We start from the raw sequence: 26,040 nt of genomic DNA on the forward strand, positions 1-26,040 counted from the left end.
GTTACTAATTAAAAGGGGTCTAGTGAAATTAAATATGCTGTAACTTTAGTACTCAAAAGCCTGACCATTTGTATTAATGTAGCAGAGTCATAGTGAGATTGAAAATATTCTACATACCTGTTTCATTGAAATGAACATGTTACTTTTCTTTTTTTTTTTACAAATTCATAAAATGATGGTGACAGACTGCTACAGAGAAGAAGTGTACAGATGGGAGTAAAAAAGATGCAAAATATATAAAAACTGATACCTACTTAGAAACAGCTTGAAAGATACTTCACTATATAATCTGGAGCTATGTCATACTAGAATAGTAACTACTGAAAGACAGGTTTTTTTTTTTTAACTCTTTTCATCCATGTAATCAAGTTGCACTAGCTAGACAATACCAACTGGGTAAAATAAGAAAAAAAAGGAAGATGTTTGCATTATCAAACAGATTTTTTAAAACCACTCTTTTATTAGCTTCCCATCCTCTAAATTTTTAGGTGATATGAACCAAATTTTTTAAAGAATAACAAAATCTTGACAAGGAAATGCAAAACCACAAAATCTTCAGCCAATTAAAGTAAAGTAACACCTTGACAGATAATTATTAAGAGAGGAAAATTAAATAATGAAGTCCTGATAAGAATGACTTTCAGTCTGCTAAGGTCTCAAACTTTGTCTCAGAAACTTCAAATTCTGACATTTATGCACAATAATCCTTAAATTTATCAAGTTCATGATTCTACTGAAATTAACATTTTACATCTTTATTGATTACCTAGAAAACTCTGATGCACAGTTACAATATTCACATACTTGATTTGAGCAACAGTTACTGTCTCAGCTTATGTATCAATTTTCACAACAGTAATAATACTAGTGGATTGTTTGAGATTATAACCAGAGATAAAGTTAGAAGTCTAGAAAGACTAAGCTCATTTTTGTAAGAGAAAATAAATGAACATACAGATACTAAAATGAAATTTTTAACAAAAAGGAAATATGAAGTAGTGCGTACTTAAGCACTGCTTTGAAAGTACTTCCAAGTAAGTCATTACAAGAAAAAACAGGGCTTTAGGCAGCAATAATCAATATCTCCTTGCAATCTTTCTCCTCTCCTTCTTCCTCACGTTATTTTCATCTTTATTTCATGTAGTTCTGATTATACAGTCTTTAGAACATAAACTGTATTTTATATGACTGTATACTACCTTCACAGTACAAGGCAAGTTAAAATTTGAAAATACATATCAGTGTTATCTTTTTAGAAAGTTATGACGAGTTTAGATAACATCAGCAACAGGCTGCTAGGATAATATTAATTTTAAAATAAAAAATTTCAGCATGTATACCTACTTAATGTACAACTAAGAAGAAAATAAAAGAACAAATGCCTAAAACATCATAAATATAAAAAAAACCCTAAAAATTAACATACTATGCAGAGAAGCAAGTGGAACAGTGGATGCAAACAAAAGGCATATCAGAGGATAGCAGGTGCATGTAGGCAATTTCAACGGCTAACTTTGGCAAGGAAAGCAAAAGCATTAAAGCTATCCTCAAATGACAGAGTATACATTGAAACTTGCCTAAAGTATTTATGCACAATATAAAGAGATACCTGAGCAATATTCTGAGAAAGTTAAAAATATCTTTGTTAAATACCTAGCTAGGCACCTAGCATGAGAGAATAAAACTTCTATTACAAAAAATAAACATAGTATGCACGTTGACATGAATGCTGTAGAGACATGCTTATATTGAAACTGCACACACACAAACACACACACAGTGCATACATTTAACTTTAGAGGACTGAATACAGCTCACAAGAAAATAAATTTGCTCACTTTTTCTGATAATAATAATCTGATTAGAATCTTTTAACAGTAGCAGTTACTATGATGAATAGTCTGACACCTTCATAGATTATGTAAGTTTGACACTTCCTAGAAGTACAGAGAAATTAAATACATCAAAGACAGCATTCAGTATTTTTAAAACTAATCTTAAACATTCTGTTCTTTAAGAAAAAGCCAATATTACTTGGTTTATAAACACAGCAGCTCTAATATCTTACTTGTTTTATTTGGATTAGTTGACTTAATGAATGTTTAAGTTATTTCAGGTAGGATACTGAATGTCCATGGAAATGGCAGGGTGTCAGTTTCAATTCAATACTCTAGAACTATACATAAATGAAGACGTAAGCCCTTTTAATACCACAAAAAGCTGGAGTTAAGAGAAAAAAGCGTCCTATCACCTTGACTTTTAAAGAAAATCCAATGTTTATATTTTCTGAAGTTAGACTTTATTGTCTTGATTTCAGCTGAAATAGAGTTTGTTTGTTTTCTCCCAGAAGCTGATATAGTGCAGTGTTTTGAATTTACGATGAGAATAACATGGATAACGCATTGATGTTTTAGTATAAACACTGCTTAGCAACAACTAAGTCAAAGACTTTCATCTCCTCATCCTGCCCTGCCAGGACAGACTGCACAAGAATGCGTAAGAAGCTGTCGGGGACACAGCAAAGACAGGTGACCAAAACAAGTCAAAAGGGTATTCTCTATCATGTGATGACAGTATATAAACTAGTTGGCCCTGGGGATTGGCTAGAAATCAGCTATATTGTGCATTGCTCATTTTTTATATTGTTTTACTATTATTACTATTTTCCCTTCCTTTTCTGTCCTATTAAACTGTCTTTATCTCAACCCATGCATTTTACTGTTTCGTTTTTTTTTCTGATTCTCTGTACCATCCCACTATGGGAAGATGTAATCCAGCAGCTATGGGGTGCTTAGTCACAGCTGGGGTAAAACCACTACCATTTATAACAATTAAGGTTTTGCTCACAGTATTAACTGAGCCAGCTGTAATTATGTCTGATTAGAATTTTCTACTGCTGCTCTCAAGCACAATTTATTAAGGATTACAATGATGTAAAAGCACACAGTAAATAGAGCTGAACTAGTGGTAGGTGAGAAACTTCTATAGCTTTAAAGTACTGTGTCCTCTTTCAACTAAACATAACACTACTGGTATAATATGTCAGTCTATCTTTTTATCTATTGTAACTTTTTTTTTTTGAGTGAAAGTTATAGGAAATTAAATAGCACAAAAATGTACTAGGTAATGCAAGCACATACATTGTTAAAACAATCTCAGACACTAAATATATTAATTACCTTGGTTGTGACGTCAGCTTTATAATTGTCTTGCGTGGCAAAGAATCTTGTGAAGACTGAACATCATCCTATAAGAGAACATCTTTGAAATTTGTTTTGAATATACTTAAATGTGCAATACATGTGACTTTATTATGTCAAGTTTATGAAGCACAAAAACACACCAGCTATTCCATAAACAAAAGCCTATTTTGGCACACATGTTGTGCAGGACAACGAACCAGAAAAATCTATAAACTAAGCATATTACAAAAGACTCACTTCAGTAAATTTATCAAGGAGCCTTTGTTTGCATTAAATTGATATTATTAGACATCATTATTGAACTGTCACCCCCCATGTTTTCATTTTTGCATAAATAATAATTGCCAACTTCCTTCAGATGTTACTTTTTTTTTTTTTTAATTAGATTTCCATTGTGGGTTCTACTAGGATAGGGTTAATTTTCAGAAGAAGCTGGAAGCAGTCACAACCAGGATAGCAAATTGAATGAGCCAATGGGTTATTTGATACCATACTGATATGTCATGCTCAGTATGTAATGGGAGTGATGGCCAGGGCAAAGGTTCTGTGGATGGCACTACGGCCAGGTGGTTGCTTCTGTAGCGTTGCTCTTTATAGCACTTGCTTTATATATTATTTAATTTATTATTATCCTTATTATTGCTTTTTCTTCTGTCTCTGTGTTGTTCTATTGAACTCTCCTTAAGTCAGCCCACAAGGTTTTGCCTTTTTCTCCTGATTCTCCTTCCCAGTGAGTGGCTGCATGGTGCACAGTAGCCAGCTAGGCCTAAACCACAACACTTTGTCTTGCTATAAATTTACTGTCTAAAACCCTACACTCTTGAATATCTATCACAAGGATTTAAAGTTTAGTATTTTGTTAGATCTCATTGTTAATTTATAAGCTTGTACAAGAAATTTTCAAACAGTGTATTTGGGCTGCGCATATTACTTTTGTGATATAAAACACCTGAAGAATTGTTTTACATTACTGATGAACTCTTACTTTGCACTCATTTCCATTTTTCTTAAATACAATATGACCCAGGGCACACTTCCAGTGGAAAAAGTAGTAAAAAGCCATTGCTGTCACTATTACACTAATCTTTAAGAAAGACTGCTGTTATATTCTCATTGGTTTATGTGATGGTGAGAACTACAGAAAACCGAAGCGCAAAGTTCCCAAGTTCCTCAGAACAGTGCAATGTTTGTATCGCTTTACTTATATAGATTGGATCTCGTACTATTGGTTAGATCATTCTGGGAATTCTATGTTTTGTCTGTTTTCCAGTGTATTGCCTTCCAAGTGATGTTTTGTTTCCAAATGTAGAGTCTGTAAAACTTACATATGATGTACTCATTAGCTAAGAAATTATTAAACTTTTACGTGTATGTATTTATGTACGTGTAATAATTATGAATAGCAGAAAGTACAAAGCAATGCCATTCTGGAATTCTCCCATCATATCTTATTTACAGCTTCCTTTTTTCTGGCTTCAAGAAGGGCAATCTTCTTCTAGTTGTATCTACTATCTACTAGAATGCTGCTGCAGCCTCTTGCTCTATTCCTTTTACCATGTGTTTTGCCTTGTTCATGCCTCAAGACAATGGCTATTCTCAATCATAAAACTGTGGCAATTTGGGCTGGGTGCATCCTGTTACGGCCACATAAGCTACGCCTCCGGTGTCCCGAGTGTCCAACGCAATAAGGTGGACACAGGAAACAGCGTATTTCTACTCATAAATCCTGCCCCCTATAAATCCATCTGCAAAGTCATTCTCTTCCTCTTTCTTCCTTCTCTGCTCCTGTGGGAATGCTTCCCTATCAGGTAATGTTAGGGGAGTATCTCAAGGCCTCTTAGGCCTGTCTAGACCTAATGCCAGGAGGAGAAAGGAGGGGGGGCAGGGGAGCAGTCTCAGACCTGGCCAGCCTGAGACTTGCCTAGCAGTGGGAGGGGGAAGAAAGAGCCCTGGGGGTTTGGGTATACCCTCAGGTGGGGAGAAGGGAAGAGTTGGGAAGCCTTCGCATGTTATGTAAGGGACTCTGTACATTTTGGGTTATTCCTTGTCACTATGCTTTGTAGTTTTTTGTAGTTTCACCAATTGCTTTTCCATTTAAACTTTCTATCACTCTCCAATCAGTGAGTGTCATTCTTTTGTCCCTCTCGGGGCAAGAGAGGATGTGTCTGGCCCCAAACCAGCCCAAAAATCTTCATCATTCATCTCTCAGCTCTCTCTGAATTCATTCTGAATGGCCATCTCTGAGCAATTTTTGATGTCAGCTTCCATTAATCACCAAAAAATAACCATACTGGTATTTTATATAACTGCCTTTGAACTTTGTACTTAAACAAGGTTTGCAAAAGGTTTCTTGTTTTATATAGATATAATAAACTCATTGACATTTTTTAATTTCTGCTTTCTCAATGATAAGAGTGGATTTGACTTAGTATACTCCTAGGGAATATATACTTTAAAAAGCAATTGGTACTTCTACAGCCCAGTGATATTAATCCAGTGTCATAAAGAATAGCAACAATGAAAGTTTAGTAAAATTTAACACACAGCATCCTCCAATATAATTGAGAGCAAATGTGAAAACTTCCTTGCATTAATGATTTCAAAATATTCTTATTTGATGAAGGTGCACATTCATTTTATTATCCTTTTCAAGCAGGAGAAAAGTACTTTATTTGTGGCACACATAGCACACATCCACAGGCACATATATGCAGTATGCACATATATATTGGTATCAATATCAAAGTCATCAAATGTATAAATAAGTATTTTAACTTTTTTTTTTAATGGGAGTGGGAGTGTGTAATTCAAAGTATGACATGTGGCTCATCTAAGCCAGCAGTATATATGTCATGTTAGTTTTGTTAGAAGTGTGAGGTAATCATGTAATAAAATCTCTCTTAATCCTGCTATGTTTGTGCATAAAGAAGTTGAAGCACCTCATTTCAAGTGCCGGGTGCTCCGCTTTGGCCACAACAACCCCATGCAGAGCTACAGGCTGGGGACAGAGTGGCTGGAGAGCAGCCAGGTGGAAAGGGACCTGGGGGTACTGGTTGACAGCCGCCTGAACATGAGCCAACAGCGTGCCCAGGTGGCCAAGAGAGCCAATGGCATCCTGGCCTGCATCAGGAATAGTGTGGCCAGAAGGAGCAGGGAGGTCATTGTACCCCTGTACACAGCACTGGTTAGGCCACACCTTGAGTACTGTGTCCAGTTCTGGGCCCCTCAGTTTAGGAAAGATGTTGAATTGCTGGAGCATGTCCAGAGAAGGGCAACGAGGCTGGTGAGAGGCCTTGAGCACAAGCCCTATGAGGAGAGGCTGAGGGAGCTGGGGCTGTTTAGCCTGGAGAAGAGAAGGCTCAGGGGTGACCTCATTGCTGTCTACAACTACCTGAAGGGAGGTTGTAGCCAGGAGGGAGTTGGTCTCTTCTCCAAGGCAACCAGCAGCAGAACAAGAGGACACAGTCTCAAGCTGCGCCAGCGGAGGTTTAGGCTGGAGGTGAGGAGAAAGTTCTTCACAGAGAGAGTGGTTGGCCATTGGAATGTGCTGCCCAGGGAGGTGGTGGAGTCACCATCCCTGGAGGTGTTCAAGAGGGGATTGGACGTGGCACTTGGTGCCATGGTTTAGATAGTCATCAGGTTTGGGGTGACAGGTTGGACTCGATGATCTTTGAGGTCTCTTCAAACCTTCTTGATTCTATGATTCTATGATTCTATTTCCTTTCTATTCTAGGTGTATAGACTTAGGCAGACCTCCTAATAATACTCAGTTATCAGAGCAGAGAGCTTCTGTTCAGAAAGTAAAGAAACTAAGAATGAAAGCAAACACTATTGTTCGCTGTAAAATGGGTTTCAAAATTATATATGGAGATTTGTTGCTGGTAGATTCCTGTCTTGAATAATTTCAGCTAAGGAAAAAAAGCACAAGGTCTTGTCTAGATCTAGTCCTGCAAATTTATCTTAGGCTTATGTTCAGGATGGAAATTTTCTGCTTCCTGCATTTGTTAAGTAACAAGCAAGGACAAATTATGGCACTGTATATCATTATATATTCACTTATCATATGCATGTCACTAAAGTGACAACAAATTTATGCACACAAAAATATTATATCTGGTTTTATCATGTGATTCACTAAGTGGAATAAAACAAGCCCATTCATTAGATGTGTGGGAGAGTTCTGCATTAACTCTGATTTTCCTTGGGCCACTCAAACTGTATTGAAAAGTCAGTTCTCATTTTGATTTTGAATAAAAACAAGAAAGCTTACCATCTTCAGGAATGGAGTTGATGTGTCATAACTATAAGCACCTTTATCCTTTAGGATGAGAATATGAGCAGAGTCAATTATCACTTTCTTCAAATTCATTATTGAATGAAAGAGCCTGTTAAAAATTTTAAAGTTAGTTTTCTGGGTTTTTTTAATTCAATGTGATAAAATAAAAATTTAGAAAGATTAGAGAACTCCAAAGTAGGAACTAGCAAAATTTTTAATATTGCTATAACATGAAATTAATAACGACAAGTTACAGCGGTAGACCAGGCTGCAAAATGCTGAAATATTCTAACTTTCGTTGTATTCCTATATTACATACCAAATACTTTTTCAAAATGTTGATCTTAAGAAAGTTTGTGGGTTTTTGCTTCATTTCCAGTGTCTATAGAGAATAAAAGCCTAAAACACTGGTGTGAAAATCAAGATTCCTTTTAAAAAGAATTAATTAAGAAACAGCAAAACTGAAATTTCTGTTACTTCCATTGCTTCAACTGGCACAAGGTTTGCCAATTCTTTAATAAAAAAAGGCCTTTTACTCTCTCATAATCAAGTGCATCGCTTATGCTTATGCCTTGACTATATCTATGCTTTAATAGATAAAATAAAAAACCTAAGAATTTTAAAAATACTTGTCATGTATGCAGCAGTTTAAACCGAGAAGAGTACTTCAGAAGTATTTAATGAACAGTCGTCCACCATCACCTACCTCAATTCATCAAATTTACTAATTTAACATTACAGTGTGTAACAATTTTCTGAAGAAATGCATATCTACATACACAAGCACGCAAATATCATACAAGACTCTTCAAAAAAATTACACAATGTAGCCAACAGAATGATTTGTCAAAAATGAGAAAACAACTACCCGCTAAATATAAAAGCCATAAACAACAATAGACAAATTAATTAGATCAGCAACATGAGAAACATTTGCCTCCTAGGAGGTAGGTTACAGAGAATGCTGGATTTTCCAAATGAATACGTGGTTAAACTAGCAGGTCTTGTGACTTACTTAGCACATGCTAAAGCACATATAAAATGTCTTATATAATAATTACTGCAGAAAGCCCTGTTATTAAAGAACTCTCAGTACCATGCCTACCTAGTTTCTTTTGAAACCTCAGAAATTTTGTTTGGACATCAAATTTTTACATCAGAGGACTAAAAGGATTAAAAGAGGATTACATCATTCCAGTGTACGGGCAATTAATTCCACATCTCTTGCAGAGCACCACTACACTTTCAGTACTAAGTACATTGCTAGGTATAGCAAATCTGAAAACATCTCTGAAACAGATGCCTCTGTTTAAAAAAATGAAAAAAGGAAACATTAAGATTTAAGTTTATATATTTATAATTACCTAGTGCCATAATCCACAACTACCCAATCTTTAGATGTTCCTGTAATAGCATCATGATGCTGAAAAAGTCCAAGGTTCCTCCTAGCTTCTATCAGCAATTTATAGTTATTCACTGATGGAAATACACTCATCATTTCATTTTTGCTGGACTCTGCCAAAGCCAAGGAGTAGAGGATTTCAGCTGCCCTGGAATTGCAGAGAAAATCAAACATTTATACTGGTTTAAAAAGCAACACACATTTTACCTGATGTTCACAACTTTCCTCATAGCTAGTTCTATGACTTTTTTTAAACCTTAATCCTTGGTTCTTAGTCTGTTCCTTCAAACAATTAAAAATCACTGTTCCATTTCATCATTACACTTTGTAAGCTTGTAGGCATCAATGATGTGAAATGTAACTTTAAAATAAAAATATGGTAGTACAAAGCATTTTCAAAAGTACGAAGTATTTTCAAAAATATGTGAGGTATACAGCCCTCATGTTAAAAGGACACAAGACAAAAAATGTCCCATTTCAAAAAGCAACTTCTTAAAATTATCTTATAGGAATACAATAATCTGTACACTCAACGTAATGCTTCTTCTGCCACTTATACTTTTAAGCAAACTGAATTTTCCTGAAGACTTAGGCAGCTGTAATGGTTTAGCACAAGGGCTAACCTGCCTGCTCCCCCAACAGAAAAGTGAGGTGAAAAGTAACACACAAATCTCAGGGTTGAGATAGAGATAAGAGTTTAATGTAGCATAAGGTATCATAATCACAATGCATAACTGCTTTAGCTAATAATCTAATTAATCTAATAATACAATGCGTGTTACCTTAGCTTGGCTTATTTGAAGACGAAGCACAGTGAAATACGAGAAAAAAACAGCATAAACTAGAAAACCAAAACCAGCTACCCAACTCCCACCCATTCTACAGCAATGCCTGCAGAAAAGAGCCAACACCCAAGAGCAGCACTCAGAAGCAGCAACCAGAACAGGAAGCCTCCTATGTTGCAATCTGAACTTCAAGCCCTATAAAACAGAGTCCCATTGCTCCAGCTAGTGCTTTCATTTTTGAAGCTGGCATGACTGCAGCATGCTATAAGTAACAACAGCAGATTCAACTCAACCCATGACAGCAGTTTATGCACCTTCTCACCGTTCAGTGACCCAAATGGCAAGTACTGGTTTCAAAAACCCTTAGACTGAACAGAAAGTGCAGCTCTTCTCTCCTACTTCTTATGCAAAGGCCTAGCACTAAAATATTGCCATTAGGGTCTCACTTGCTTTATAAGAATCAAAACTTACTTTACAAAAAAAACCCCACTCTATTTTATAAAAAACTCCATCCTGGCAGTCATTCTGAATACATGACCAAAAAAGATACCTGTAGAAATTCTAGGAAACCATCCGTTAACTTCTTTTTCCTACCTCCAATGTTACTTTTCTGTTTTCATGAGCCTGGCAAGTGTGAGACTCCTTTTCAAACTTTTGAGCTTAATGAACATTTCTAAAGGGTTTGAAAATATCAAGAACATACACGCTAATGTTATTAAAAGCAAAGAAAACAGAGTAACATGTTTCCAGAACTTCAATTTAAATCCATTTTGTCTGTAAGGTGGCAGCGGAAACTTTTAACGTCTTTCAGAAAAATAACTCATTCTGTTTCACAGATCCATTCAGTACATCCAGTTTCTTAGATGCACAATTTTCCTTTCAATCTCAGTATTATTCTAATGGTTCAATGCCAAAGACAGAAAACACTCAGAAGTGAAACCACAAGAAACCAGAGAACACTTCAGCTTCTAAGTATATATTCACCTCTCTCTGGCATCTTTCCATGCACAAAGGCTGCACAAAGCCTTAGTTTTCTCACATTTATTTGGAACTACTGCAGATTGTGTAGTTACCACAGATTTTCCACTTTGTTATAACTTGTCAGTGTATCTCTGATAGATAGGACACTACAAATAGACCAAAACATGCTTCACTAATTGCTCAAAGTGTAAGCTATGTTACATTTAGGCCCATTTTACATGTAACCCAAACAATAAACAATTCTCCCAAGAAGTTCTGGACACTCGTGGGTTTTTTCTGCCCTATCATACAATTAGAAAGATCACTGCGGCTTTTGTCCTCCTTCAAAGAAATTATGGCAAATCTGCAAAAGACTCCCTGATTACGTCTGTTAAGAATCACAGAATGCATTCCTAACTTGTCACCATCTATTGTTCTTTTCATCTTTCCATTACTAAATCTTAATTTAGTAATTAAGATTCACCTTTTAATAGTATCATCTGGCCAGTACAGAAATCTGATGAAGAGTGGAGATTAACAGTGGACTACTGTGGCCTGAATGAAGTGACACTACCACTGAGTCCTGCTGTACCAGACACACTGGAGTTCCAGTATGAGCTGGAGTTGAAGGCAGCCAAGTGGTATGCTTTCTTCTCAGTTTTGTTGGCAGCAGAGTGCAGGCCACAATTTGCTTTCACATGGAGGGGTGTGCAATCAGCTGTCCCAGGGGTGGAAACATAGCTCCATCACTTGTTATGGACTGACCCAGACTGCACCAGAAAAGGGTGATGCCCCTGAACATTTACAGTACATTGACGGCATTATTGTGTGGGGTGACAAGGCAGAAGAAGTGTTTGAGAAGAGAGAAAAAATCTTTCAGATTCTTCTGAAAGCTGGATTTGCCATGAAGAAAAGCAAGGCCAAAAGACCTGCACAGGAAATCCAGTTCCTGGGAAAAAAATGGCAGGATGGACATCGTCATGTACCTATGGACATGGTCAACAACATAGCAATCACGTCTCCATCATCTAAGAACAAAGAGACATAGGCTTTCCTAGGCCTTGTGGAGTTCTGGAGAATGCATGTTCCAGGTTATACTCAGCGTGTGATTTATCTATGGCGTCTGTCCTCCAGGGGAACCATTACAAGTACAAAGCCCTGCTTCCTCAGACTGACCACTGTTTACTGCTGATGGGAAGTAGAAATTAACATCTCTCTCTGCTTTTGCTTCCATGTTGTCTACTGCTTGTGCTTATTATTAAACTGCTTCTATCTGTAACTGGCTTCTGCTATGCTTTCCCCTCTCCCCTGTCCATCTAAGAAGGGGAGTGATAGAGCAGCTTTGGTGGGCATTTGGCCCCCAGCCAGGGCCAAACCACCACAACACCAAAGGTATATTCACTGTTACAAAGGCCTCCCTCCTATACCATAAAAACATCCACAAGGAAGAAAAGAAGGGTTATAGTCACAGGTGACTCCCATCTGACAGGAACAGAGGGTCCAGTTTGCCAGACAGACACTCCTCATAGGGAAGTACACTGCCTCATTGAAGTCCAGGACATCACCAAGCCAGAGGTTTAAACTACATTTGAAGGGAGAAGGGCATGTAAATGGTCTTGCTAGTGAGAGCCCCGGCTCTAGTAGCCCAGTACTTGTGAGTACACACTTGTGAGTGTACTAGCATTTTTGAGAATCAGAAGGCCTACCACCACTCAAGGGCAAAAACAATGTGCTCAACTTACTCTATGAAATGCTCATAGACCAATGCACAGAGCATGGAGAATAATCATGAGGAGTGAGTTGGGAGACCTCCTTTTGGTCACAGGGCCATGATCTCAGCAAGGGTGTTGACACTATCTCCCCTAACATCCTTTTTGGTAAGCTGAGGAAGTACAGGTTAGAAGCGTGAACAGTGAGATGAATTGAGAACTGGCTAAACAATAGAGCTTAGACAGTTGTGACCAACAGGACAGAGTACAATTCTACCTAGTGGTGTTTTCCATGGTTCAATATTGATTCCAGTCTCATTCAACATAATGAACAACCTGGATGAAGGGACAGAATGCACCCTCAGTAAGTTTGATGATGACATTAATCTGGGAGGAGTGGCTGACACACCGGAACTCATCCAGGAAAATATGGACAGACTAGAGAGCTGGGAAAAGGGCAACCTAATGAAATTCAAAAAGGGTAAGTATAGAGTCTTGCACCTGGGAATTAATAAGTCCATATAGCAGTACAGATTAGGGGTTGACCTCCTGGAAAGCAGTTCCATGGAAAAGGACCTTGTAGTCCTAGTGGACAATGAGTTATCTATGGGACAGCAATAGTATTCTCGGGTGCATTAAGAAAAGTGTGGCCAGCCCATCAAGGGAGGATCTCCTGCTCCTCTGTTTTGCCCTAGGGAGACCATATCTCGAATATTGTGTCCAGTTCTGGGGTTCCCAGTCAAGAGGGACAAGGAGATTACTAGAGAGAGTCCAATGGAGAGATACAAGGATGATTACAGGAACAGAACATCTCTCTTCTGAGGAAAGGTTAAGAGACCTGCAGCTGTTTAGCCTAGAGAAGAGAAGGCTGAGGGGCAAAGGACCAGTCTCTTTCACTGGTGACCTGTCATACGGCATGGGACAATGGATACAAATTGGAACACAGGAAGTTCCACCTCAACATAAAGAAAAATTCTTCATTGTGAAGGCGATGGAGCACTGGAACAGGCTGTCCAGAGAAGCTGTGGAACCTCCTTCTCTAGAGACTTTCACAACCTGCCTAGATGCATTCCTGTGTACTCTGCCTCTAGGTAATCCTGTTTTGACAGAGGGACTCAATCTTCAGAGGTCCCTTCCAACACCTACCATGCTAATGATTCTATGAAATGGTCAGCCATGATAGCAGGCCCTCAGGTTGAACACCTTTTCATGGATATTAAATTATCAGTGAAGTCTTTCTTAAACCTAGTACTGCTGGAACTTAAAAGCACTCATCCTTCATAAAAAATACACAGGCATACAGGAGGAACAACAGCAGCAAATCAACTTAACCCATGACATTCTCCTGTTCATGGTTCATTTCCCTGCATAATACGTATATATGCACACTAGGTAGATGTAAGTTAGCTTGAAAAGAACTATGGGAAATTTAATCATAAGGTAGGCCAAGGGTTAATTCATTAATTATCATTATAATGTAGTTGGTCCGACTTAATGACAATAAAAAGACAAAATTCTTAGTTCTGTTGTTCTCACAGCTAATATACCATCTTTGAAGATTCTTCAGGTTTCTGAAAGCAAAACTGAAAAATGAATGGCCAGAAGGATGACCAGAGGGCTGGAGAACCTCTCCTATGAGGACAGGGGTTCAGTCCTTTCCTATGAGGACAGAGTTGTTCAGTTTGGAGAAGGGAAGGCTCCAAGGAGACCTCATTGAGGCTTTCCAATATCTGAAGGGGGCCTACAAGAAAGCTGGTGAGGGACTTTTTAGGGTGAAGGGTAGTGATAAGACTAAGGGGAACAGATCCAAGCTAGTAGAGGGTAGATTTAGATTAGATGTTAGAAAGAAGTTCTTCACCATAAGGGTGGTGAGACACTGGAACAGGTTGTGTAAGGAGGTGGTGGAAACCCTATTCCTGGATGATTTTTAAGGCCAGGCTAGATGTGGCTCTGGGCAACCTGATCTGGTGGAACGTGTCCCTGCCCATGGCATGGGGGTTGGAACTAGATGATCCTTGAGGTCCCTTCCAGCCCTGACAATTCTGTGATTCTGTAATCTGACAAGAACACATGTATACATTTTGTTCTTACACATTACTCACAGAGGATAATTGAGAAACTTCCCAGATACATTTTATAAATGTGCTTTATTTTAATTCATAAGGCTGAAGAATTAGTTTTCTTCCAGGGAATCTCTTTATGTAAGCCTAGCATTTTTTCAGAAGTTAAAGGTTACTGAAATTCATGAATGAAGGAATCTTTTAACAATATTAAGTTGTAAATACTAGAAATAAACCTGAAAGCAGGTCACATGAAGCTTTATGCAATGTAAGTAATAGAAGACAAAAAAAATGATGAGAGAGTAAACACTTAAAAATTTTGAGAAAATAACTATGATAAAGCTAAAAACAATTAAATCCTTGGTACATTTTAATAGACAGAAAAGGATTTAGGAAAAAGTATGCAACCAAATGAAATAGGGAATTCAATTTTTAAGGACATCAACTGTCCTGTTTCATCTTTTCTAATAACAGTATTAAGCAAGGCTATTTGCCCTAAAAGTCAAAGATTCTTATGATTAACCAGCTAAAGAGAACAAAGCTATTAGTGTTTATAATTTCAATACAGTAAGCAAAAAGTAAAATCTAAGATAATCATAACCTTAGAGATGTTTGATAATTGCAATATTTTATTCCTTAAAGATGCAATATTTTATTCTTTAGAGATTCTTCTCAGCAGAGAAGCACTTTACAATCTGAGATTACTTGTCATGCTATAAACCTGACTACTTCTCAACTGCCTCTAATAATTCTTCTAACATTTTTACCCTTGTATCTTGTTCTAAGAGCATTCACTGTTTAGCCATAATGATTGATCTGACAGCTACTCAAACATGATGCAGAAATATAAGTATATTACTTGCTATTTTTCATAGAATAAGGACTTGCTGATCATTTGAATAATGTTCTAGAACAACTGCTTTGTTCAGATGGAAAAATACCATTGCGTTTCTGTGAATTTAGTAAAATAAGAGATACACCAACTAATTGTTCCAACAAGAACTACATTTGGGGGCCATTTAGCCTATCCTTATTGAAAGTAAATTTAAACTGTTCATTTCAAAATCACTTTTCTACCTGTCCAATATATTTAGAGTACTTATACATTCTTCTCTCCCATGGGTCAAAATATATGTTATGAATTTGACAGTGTTTACCGTAAGTAGGATTCCAGAACTCTATCCAGTTGTTTATAGAAGGGTCGTGATGTAAAGTATCCACTCCAGTAATGATGATCTCTGTCTGCATAGGTGAAGAAGTCCCCACTTAAAATAGGAAAAAAGGAATTGCTGTGCTTTTCACCCAAATTGCTTTCTTTTCGTAGAGCTTCAAAGTAATCTGATAAAGTTCCAAACTGGGCCTGGACGAAAATGAAAATTACTGTAACACTGTTCCATTATTTTTATTTAGACATAAGAGGATGAATATGCTTAGTTCTATATACATTTTTTAAAAATGCCAGTATTCCAGCAGAATTTTATCAGAAATACTAACCTAAAGAACTTTAAAGTTTCCTTGCACGCTTTTCAAAAAAGCTGATTAGCTCTTCCAAAAGCATTTCAACTTGAGCTCAACTCAGTACAAAAAAGACATGGACCTGTTGGAGGAGATCCAGAGGGCCACAAAAATTATGAGAGATGGAATATCTCTCCTATGAGAACAGGCTGAAAGAGTTGGGAGAGAAGGTGGCTCTAGGGATGTCTTTATTGAAACCTTTCAGTACTTAAAAGGGGGCTTGCTTATGAGAAAGATGGGAGCAAAGTTTTTAGTAGGGCTTGTAGATGGGGTAATGGCTTTAAACTGAAAGAGGGTAGATTCTGACCAGATTTAAAGAAAAAAAAATAGTGATGGTGGCAAAACACTGGAACAGGTTGCCCAGAGAGGTGTAGATGTCTCATCCCTGGAAATATTCAAGGTCCGGCTGGGCAGGGCCTTGAGCAATCCAACCTAGTTAAATGTGTTCCTCCACATTGCAGGGGGATTCGACTAAATTATCATCAGCAATAGCGCTCTCTCATATGAAAGCCAAGAAAAAATGAGGTTGTGAACACCAATTTCTTACTCCCATGCTAAAAGACAATGAAAAGGTATCTGAGTACAGAGAAGGTCTATAGCACAAGGAAACTCTAACGCTCAGCTTATATATTAGAATGTATGAAAGTGTAAACTAACATTGAAACATAATGAATCATATAAAGTGGTATCTCATCATTCATGTTAGTATATTCACTCCTTTAGCAGCTTGGTCCATATTTTACATTTTATTGTATTCAAAAACATCTGCCAGCCATGGTGCCTGTTTGTTTTGGGACATAAACCCAGGAGCACCTAAGCAAAGCAGTAAGATTTTTTTGAACTTCTAATAAGCAAGTAATTCTATGAATTGCTTTAAATAACAAAACCTGTGAGCCTTAAGTAACAATACCTGAAGACTGTCAAAATAAATAGTATTAAGAAAAAAAGCAAACCTAATAGCTGTTCTCTAGCACAATCTAGTTTAGGTACTACTTCTGGTTTTCAAGCAGCTACTATGAACAGACAAGTCTTTATTTTTGAGAAACTGCAGGTGGTAAAGGCAAACCAATCTGTTGTTAAATAATACATAAAGCTCCACAGAATCTCAAAATACTGAGAAACACTGTTTTCTCCACAAACCAGGGAAAGTACTGTATTTACCTTAACATGCCAGTCAGGATGGGAATTCATATAATCAAACAGCTTCTGATAATTCTGGTACTGCTGATCCCATTCTGAACTCTCAGCATAGCGGAAATCATCCCCTAGTGGAGCCAACAGAACTTTAGTACGGAAGAGCTTTGACTTCTTTCTGTATTGATCTAAAATCATCCAAGCCCTTGAGGAAAAACAAAACAAAACAAAACAAAACCAAAATAGAACAGTTTAGAAAACAGAAGAATAAAGGTCAGCGTTTGATGAAGTGACTTTTAGACATCAAGTTGTGCATTATAGTGACTCTAAACAAGACATACAAACCCCTGCTATCCTATTATGCAACAAAAAAGCTGGATTCAATTCCCCCCATTGGGACACCACACTCAACCTACTGTTGCAAATACTATACTAATTAAATCCTCCAATAAACTGATCAATCTCCATCTTAAACAGGAGGGCAGTCTGCATCAATTTGTTTCTGCACCAAAATTAATCTTCAGTTTAAATGATGTTTAACTGCTTTATATTTAGGTAACAATTCTAATCCTCTGCAGCCCTTATTTACCATAATAAGCAAGCTATATTTATCCACTCTGGTAATTCCCTTGGATACTTTGCTTCAAATCTTCAGGTCCTTGGCATGAAAACTGCCCATAAATTAATCTTTGAGGAACTCCAGACTTGGGGGAAAAAACAACCAACCAAACAAAAAAACCCAAACCCATAAAAAGTGTGGAAGTTCACTACTAAAAGTCATTACTCCCCCTTCAAGTACATGCCCTGAAAATTTAAGTCCAAAGCTTTTCTGCTTTTTGTCCTAAAAAAAGATTACAAAACAAACAAACAAAACAAAAAACACACACATGCACACACAGAAAAAAAAGTAGTAAAATTACCCTTTGGCACCTGCTAACTCTTTGACAGGTAACATAATCAGTTCTGTCATCAAGCAGCAACGTAGGAAAAGTTACAAATCTGATGCCTGGGTTATTGGAAACATTCCTTTCCTCCTCCTCCCCCTTCTAAACAACTGCTACTGTAAAATTCAAATGCTGATCCTAATTAAAAGTTATTGAAATAATTTTAGTATTAACTGTAACAACATATTTAAGGAAACAAATACAAACAGGAAAGTTTTAAAGAAAAAATAGCAGCAAAATGCAGATTCAAGTGTGTTTTTTGTTTCTACAAGTCGTTTTCATAGATGGCCCACTGAAATTTACTTTCAATGCACACTCTTGTAGTTCTGTTATATAAACATTGATGTAAAAATTTAATCTAGTTAAATCTCTTGGAAATCCGTATTTCTTCAACCAAAAGTCAGGATTTATTTATTGAGTAAACACAATGTACAACTATTCCAGAGGGAGAAAGAAGGCACATCTATATCTTTAGTTAACGTTCTATTGAGATGAGAGCAGACCCAACTAGTGGTTCCCCCCTTCTCTATCTACAGTTTGACTTATAGTTCAGATTACCAAGTATTTATGCTTGAATCAATACTATCCATGACTTTCAACAGAATACAAATTTAAACCTGAAGACTTCCCCCCATACAACTAACAGAACTGGGACAACATGAGACTTCGTAATTCTACCTTTTAAAAAGCCAGTTTAACCCAAATATTCCATATGCAGCCTATGGTTAGAAACAGTTTATTTATGAACCTCTTGAAAAATGCAGGACTTTTCAGAAAACAAGAGTGGTGGGTTTCACATGGTCCATCTGTTAAGGAGTATTACTCAATTTATAAACGATATTGCCAAAAGCAAAAGCACTAAGCAGAAAGTACAAAGCAAAAGCAAAGCAAAGCCTACTACTGTGTTACATAGTCAACTTATATACTTTTCTAATACAGAGCTGTCACATCCCAATTGGCTATCCTTTCACTGACATGGGTCCGAGAAAAGCATACAATAGATTAATACTGACAAACAAGCTTCTCAACATATCCAGTCAACTTGTGCCTAGTCTTTCTCTTCAGTTAGAAGATGTTTAGATTCTTTCCAACTCAAAGACAAAACATAGCCTTCTCAAAAACTGTTAAAAGGTTGCTACATAGGGACAATTAATAAAAATATTAATAACTTTTTATTAATATGAAAACTTGTCAAACCATATTAAATAGGTTCAATGTACAGTTAGAATATATATTTACAAGGGAATGAACAGTATTTAGGCAACTATAACAATTTTTAAAATTCTATGCAAACCAGTAGGAACATCAGAGAGAGAATCCCCAGGAATCATAGAATTCATAGAATCAACCAAGTTGGAAGAGACCTCCAAGATCATCCAGTCCACACATATCACCCAGCCCTAAGCAATCAACTAGACCATGGCACTAAGTGCCTCACCAGTCTCCTCTGGAACGTCTCCAGAGATGGCGACTCCACCACATCCTCCCTGGGCAGCACATTCCAATGGGCAATCACCCTCTCTGTGAAGAACTTCCTCCTAATCTCCAGCCTATACCTCCCCTGGCACAACTTGAGACTGTGTCCTCTTGTTCTGCTGCTGGTTGCCTGGGAGAAGAGACCAACCCCCACCTGCCTACAACCTCCCCTCAGGTAGTTGTAGACAGCAATGAGGTCACCCCTGAGCCTCCCCTTCTCCAGGCTAAACAACTCCAGCTCCCTCAGGCTCTCCTCATAGGGTTTGTGTTCCAGGCCCCTCACCAGCTTCATTGCCCTTCTCTGGACACGTTCTAGTACCTCAACACCTCTCTTGAATTGAGGAGCCCAGAATTGGACACAATACTCAAGGTGTGGCCTGACCAGGGCTGAGTACAGGGAAGAATAATCTCCCTTGTCCTTCTGGCTACACTATTCCTGATACAGGCCAGGATGCCATTGGCTTTCCTGGCCGCCCAGGCACACTCCTGGTTCATGTTCAGCCTACTATCAACCAGCACTCCCAGGTCCCTTTCTGCCTGGCTGCTCTCCAGCCACTCTGTCCCCAGCCTGTAGTGCTGCTTGGGGTTGTTGTGGCCAAAGCGTAGAACCTTGCACTTAGCCTTGTTAAATCTCATCCCATTGGCCTCTGCCCACCCATCCAGCCTATCCAGGTCCCTCTCCAGGGCCCTTCTACCCTCCAACAGATCAACACCTGCTCCTAACTTGGTGTCATCTGAAAACTTACTGATGATAGACTCAATTCCTTCATCTACATCATCAATAAAGATATTGAACAGGATGGGGCCCAGCACTGATCCCTGGGGGACACCACTAGTGACTGGCTGCCAACTGGATGTGGCACCGTTCACCACCACTCTCTTGGCCCAGCCCTCCAGCCAGTTCTTGACCCATTTCAGAGTGAATCTGTTCAAACCATGAGCTGCCAGCTTTGCCAGGAGCTTCTTGTGGCAGACAGTGTCAAAGGCTTTGCTGAAGTCCAGGTAGACTACATCCACAGCCTTCCCTGCATTCACCAGATGAGTAACCTGATCATAAAAGCAGATCAGGTTGGTCAGGCAGGACCTGCCCCTCCTGAATCCATGCTGGCTGGTCCTGATCCCCTGACCATCCTGTAGGTTCTGTGTGATTGTACTCAGGATGACCTATTCTATAACCTTGCCTGGCACTGAGGTCAGGCTGACAGGTCTGTAATTTCCTGGTTCCTCTTTCAGGCCCTTTTTGTGGATAGGCATCACATTGGCCAGCCTCCAGTCATCAGGGACCTCACCTGTGAGCCAGGACTGCTGATAAATGATGGAAAGTGGCTTGGCCAGCTCATCTGCCAGCTCTCTCAGCACCCTAGGATGGATCCCATCAGGTCCCATGGACTGTGAGGATCCAAGTGGGTCAGCAGGTCCCTTCCCGCTTCCTCCTGGATTACAGGGGCACTATACTGGTCCCCGACTCCATCTGCCAGCTCAGGAGGCCAGTTGTCCTGCAGACAGCCTGTCCCACTATTGAAGACTGAGGCAAAGAAGGTGTTAAGTACCTCTGCCTTTTCCTTGTCTTTTGTTACTATATTCCCCTCCACATCCAATAAGGAGCAGAGGTTGTCCTTGCCTCTTCTGCCGCCATTAATATATTTGTAGAAATATTTTTTATTCTCTTTTACGGCAGTGGCCAGTCTAAGTTCTATATGGGCTTTTGCCTCTCCAATTTTTTTCCTACAAGACTTAGCAATGTCCTTAAACTCATCCTGGGATACCTCCCTTTTTTTCCAAAGGTGATACACCCTCTTTTTTCCCTTAATTCCTTTAGAAGCTCCTTGCTCATCCAGTCCAGTTGTCTCCCTTGTTGGCTCCTCTTCCGGCACATGGGCACAGCTTGTTCCTGGGCCTTCAAGAATTCTTTCTTGAAGTAAGTCCAGCCTTCCTGGACCCCTTTGTTTTTAAGGGCTGTTTCCCAAGGAACTTTCCGAGTTAGTTCCTTGAATAAGCCAAAGTCTGCCCTTCAGAAGTCCAGGGTGAACGTTTTGGTGCTGCCCCTCCTGGTTTCACTGTATATTGAAAACTCAATTATTTCATGGTCACTGGACCCCAGGCAGCCTCCCACCACCAAATTACTCACCAGCCCTTCTCTATTTGTAAACAGCAAGTCGAGCAGGGCTGAACCCCTGGTAGGCTCACGTAACAGCTGGGATAAGAAGCTATCCTCCATACACTCCAGGAACCTTCTAGACTGCCTCTTCTCTGCAGTGTTCAATTCCCAGCAGATGTCTGGCAGGTTAAAGTCACCCACAAGAACAAGGGGAAGCGATCTTGAGGCAGCCTCCAGCTGCCTGAAGAAAATTAAATCAACCTCTTCTTCCCGATTAGGTGGTCTATAACAGCCTCCAACCAGGATGTCAGGCTTGTTGGCCTTCCTGCTAATTCTTACCCATAGGGACTCCACCTGATCATCCTTAGTCTCAACCTCCATGATGTCCAGAGTCTCCCTAATATACAGGGCCACTCCTCCACCCCTTCTCCCTCTCCTGTCTCTCCTGAAGAGTCTGTAGCCCTTGATTACAGCACTCCAGTTGTGAGAGTCATCCCACCACGTTTCTGTGATGGCAACAAAATCATAATTTTCCTCCTGTACCAAGACTTCCAGCTCCTCTTGTTTGTTACCCATGCTGCGTGCATTAGTGTACATACACTTCAGCTGGGCTGCTGGTTTTGCCCCTGTCTGTGGCTTACCACCCTCAGCCTCCTTTGGTTCATCTCTAGTAATGTTGTGCTCACTCCCCTCCCCCTTCAAACCTAGTTTAAAGCACTTTGTACAAGCCCTGCCAGCTTGTGTGCCAAGATCTTCTCTGGGACACGTGTACCCCATCTGTTGCTAGCAGACCTGGGACCATATAGAGTTCCCCAAGATCAAAGAATCCAAAATTTTGTTGGTGACACCAGCCTCTTAGCCACTTATTAATCAGGAATGTTTTCCTGTTCCTTTCAGCATTCATGCCTGCAACTAAGGGTATAGATGAAAAAATTACCTGTGCCCCCGATCCCTCTACTACTTTTCCCAGTGCCTTGAATTCCCTTTTTATTAAGACTTCTGGTATTGACCTCATCGCTTCCCACCTGCATAACTAGCAAGGGGTAGTAATCAGAGGTCTGTAGGACATTAGGCAGCCTTCTGGTAACATCCCTGACCCGGGCTCCCTGTGGGAAGGGTCCGGCCAACATATGGGGCCCTCTGTTCCTCTTTTTTCTTTTGTGTACAAGTTCTGATGCGAGGGGAGACTGATTTGCTTTAGTCAACCCCCCAGATGGTCTTGCTTTTGTTTCCACTTTTTTTATTGACAGCTTATGCTTAATTTATTTGTGAACATTTGCAAATTATTATGATGAATCTTCCTCTGAGTTGGTGCTCAAGGCAGATTTCCATAAGCTACCCATATCAACATGTCCTCCTGCTATTTAACCTCTACAGCAGATGTCCCCATGTCAATTTCTCAGATGTTTCTTTAGTCCCTTAAAGTGCAAGAAACCCAAATGGTGTTTGAGTCTTCTCACTTGTTGATTGATTCCTAAGAAATGCCTTCAAACAGGCTTTTGGGGCAACTTCTGGAGAGTGTCCAGAGAAGAGAAGGCTGAGGGGAGACCTCATTGCTCTCAACAACCTCCTGAGAGGTCCTGATTCCACCCAAGTTGGGAGTGCTGCTGCTGTGTATTAGCTGTTGAGGCTTTTGGGGTGCTCTCATGCACCAGGCATGGCAGGCTGCCAGCAAGAAGGTGCCATGTGGTCTTGGGCTGGTTTGGCTTCAGCAGATGGCCAGCAGTTTTCCACGCGTTCTTCACAATGGGCACTTGCTTTGTCCTGGGTAAACTGAGGCACAACAAAATTCTAGTTGCATGCGGAAGCATGCTTGGCTCCAGCTTCTAAGCTCGTGGCTTTTCTAGCTTGCAGTGTATAGGCCTGTGGCTTTTATCCCAGGCTCTAGACCAGGCAACTCGAGGCAAGGCAGGGCAACTCAAGGCAGCTTCAAGAAAGTCAGGTTCAAGACAATTCAAACAAGGTTCAAGCAAGGCTTAAGCAAGGTTTAAGCAAGGCAAGGTGACTAGAAATTGGCCTATACATACATCTTGCCTGAAACTCAATTGGGCCAAGAGGGCAACCAAAGCCAGCACATAGTTACCCAATGACAAAGGGTTCTGTTAGGCTGTGGCTATAAAAGGCAGAAAGATACACCTGGCCAAGGAGAAGCAGTAGCCCGTACATGTGCCCTTACCCCAGAAGCAAAATCTGTAGAGAGCAGCATATGCTCTGAGCCCAATACTCTGGTACTCTTTCAATTACCCACCTCCTGACTGTTGATGGGTGTGTCTCTGGTGTAACACTGAATTAATCAAAGTGTCCATTGGGGCTTTTCAATTTCCCACCCCCTGAATGTAAATGGGTCTTTGTCACTGAGAGACACGGTTCCTCGATATTGCAACGAGGGAGGATTTTCTCCCTTGCCAGGCAAAGCTGGTGAAGCTGAAGCAGCTGTGAAGGCTGGAGCAAGACAGCAGACTCAGCTCTGGCTTCCGTCAAGGCTTCTTCCACAAAGCTGCTTTTCCTGGCTGCTGCTTTGATTCAAAATTTGAAGCACAATCCTTTTAACTCGAGATTCCTCCAAACATCTGGCGAGGTGCTCTGGCACTCCCAGGGAAATCAATTCACGGAACCAGTCCACTGGTAAGGGATCAGACCTTTCAGTGTGGCTCTGTGAATTCCTTTTCCCTTGGCTACTGGAACAGCTGGGGTCTCATTTGTTCCTCTTATTCCTCCACAGGCTGGAACATGGTACAGTGGCTGGAGAGATCTGAGAAGCACTTCCTGTATCTAGCCATGCATGGCCATCATATAGTGGCTGGTATGTGCCTCAAAATGGTTTCTCTCAACGGGGTTCTGTTTCATGGAGGCATTTTTAAACTCAGTTTGCAGCTTATTCCCAGGATTTCATTTTCAGGCAGCAGACAGGCTTATGAGTTTTTCCTGGCTCCTCTGTACTGTGGTGGCGGGGTGTAGCCTTTCTTCTGAATGCTGGTGCAGCGCAGCTTTTCTGCAGCTTACAGTGGACAGGCTCTGGGCTCAGCTCACAGCTCGAATTGGAATTGGATTTCAGGATCGCTATGCACTTAAAATTGCGCCAGTTTCATGGACCAAATTCGCACAGTGCCGGGCTGGATTCATAAGCTGAATTGGAGGAGTCGTCATTCCGGAGCAGCTCAGCTCTTGGTTTGCAGCAGTTTCCCTGCGAGCTGGCTTCTCACTGTGCCAGATTTGGTCCCACATGGGCTGCATGCATGCTTATCCCATTTAAAACATGAGGTGTGAAGGATTTTGTGGCACTGGCTGCTACAGGGGGACGTCCTTGCAGTCTGCAATCAGCGGCGGGCAATTTGATTTCCTCTCACAGATGATGCACTCACGTGGTAGGTAAGGCTGATCTCCACAATTTATTTTTAGCGGCGCCATGCACAGGCAGAATTGGTGCATGATGGGCAAAGTCCCTTTTACACAGCTTCTTGGTCAGAGTGAGCAGTGAGGGGGAGCAACTTCCCTCAGCATGGTTTCTGTGCCGCTTTTGCTTTCAATTTTAGGCAGCGTGGTCCCGGGTTGAGGTAAGCAGTGATTGGTCTCTGTGACACTGTGCTCAGAGCAGTTGGCAAACGCGGTTTAAAATATATTCCCCATGGTGACTGCTCCTCTGGGCCAGACAATTCGCATTTGAGTGATGCAGGCAGTTCCCTTTTCCGTGGGTCAAGAACAAAATTGGTTTCTGCCTCTGCAACTCCTCTTAAGGAGGCAATTGATTTGCAGAACTAGTAAATTATAAAGCCTCTGCTTCTGTGTCTCCATCATTTCTCATTATCTTTACAGACAAAAAATCTTTTTGCCATAATTTTTAAATTCCTCTAGCATCTGTACAATACACGTGCCCATTATTACAGCGTACATGCTGCTTGGCTTGCCAGCATTCTCAGCTAGCTTTTAGGAAATACGTTTCGGATTTTTGCAATTTTGTTTTGCCCAGTCTAATCCCAAGAGTTTTGGTACATATCCCAATTTTTGTAAAACATATCTCTTCGTACACCCTAGTCTAAGTTGCATCATTATATTAAGGAATATGATTTAATTTATAAATTATATTGGCAAATATTAATAAAAATATTAGTAACATTTTATTAGTATGAAAAATTGTCAAAATGCATTAAATAGGTTCAATGTACGGTTAGGATATATATTTACAATGGGAATGTACAGTATTTCGGCAACCATAAGAATTTTAACAAATATATGCAAACTGGTAGGAAGATCAGAAAGAGAGAATCCCTGGGAGCAAAATGGTGTCGACCACACAGGGGGGGAGGGGTGGGTGACTCAACAAGAACCATTAAGCTAAAGAGGCAATGAATTAATTACTCAAAGCTAATTCTACCCGAGTTGGGAGTGCTGCTGCTGTGTATTAGCTGTTGAGGCTTTTGGGGTGCTCTCATGCACCAGGCACGGCAGGCTGCCAGCAAGAAGGTGCCACATGGTCTTGG

General features: G+C 39.9%; 1 protein-coding gene across 1 annotated transcript in view; it reads right to left on the reverse strand.

Moving 5' to 3' along the window:
• MAN2A1 (mannosidase alpha class 2A member 1) overlaps nt 1-26,040 on the reverse strand; it is a 140,121-nt gene that overhangs the window by 55,350 nt on the left and 58,731 nt on the right. Inside the window, exons 8-12 of the mRNA XM_054397387.1 lie at nt 17,072-17,249; nt 15,553-15,755; nt 8,844-9,029; nt 7,474-7,588; nt 3,180-3,247 (exon numbers count right to left, since the gene is read on the reverse strand). Of these exons, the coding sequence (XP_054253362.1) occupies nt 3,180-3,247; nt 7,474-7,588; nt 8,844-9,029; nt 15,553-15,755; nt 17,072-17,249 (750 nt within the window). The remainder of the gene's footprint in view (nt 1-3,179; nt 3,248-7,473; nt 7,589-8,843; nt 9,030-15,552; nt 15,756-17,071; nt 17,250-26,040) is intronic.

This window comes from Indicator indicator, chromosome Z, assembly GCF_027791375.1.
Source record: "Indicator indicator isolate 239-I01 chromosome Z, UM_Iind_1.1, whole genome shotgun sequence".
Classification (NCBI taxonomy): domain Eukaryota; kingdom Metazoa; phylum Chordata; class Aves; order Piciformes; family Indicatoridae; genus Indicator; species Indicator indicator.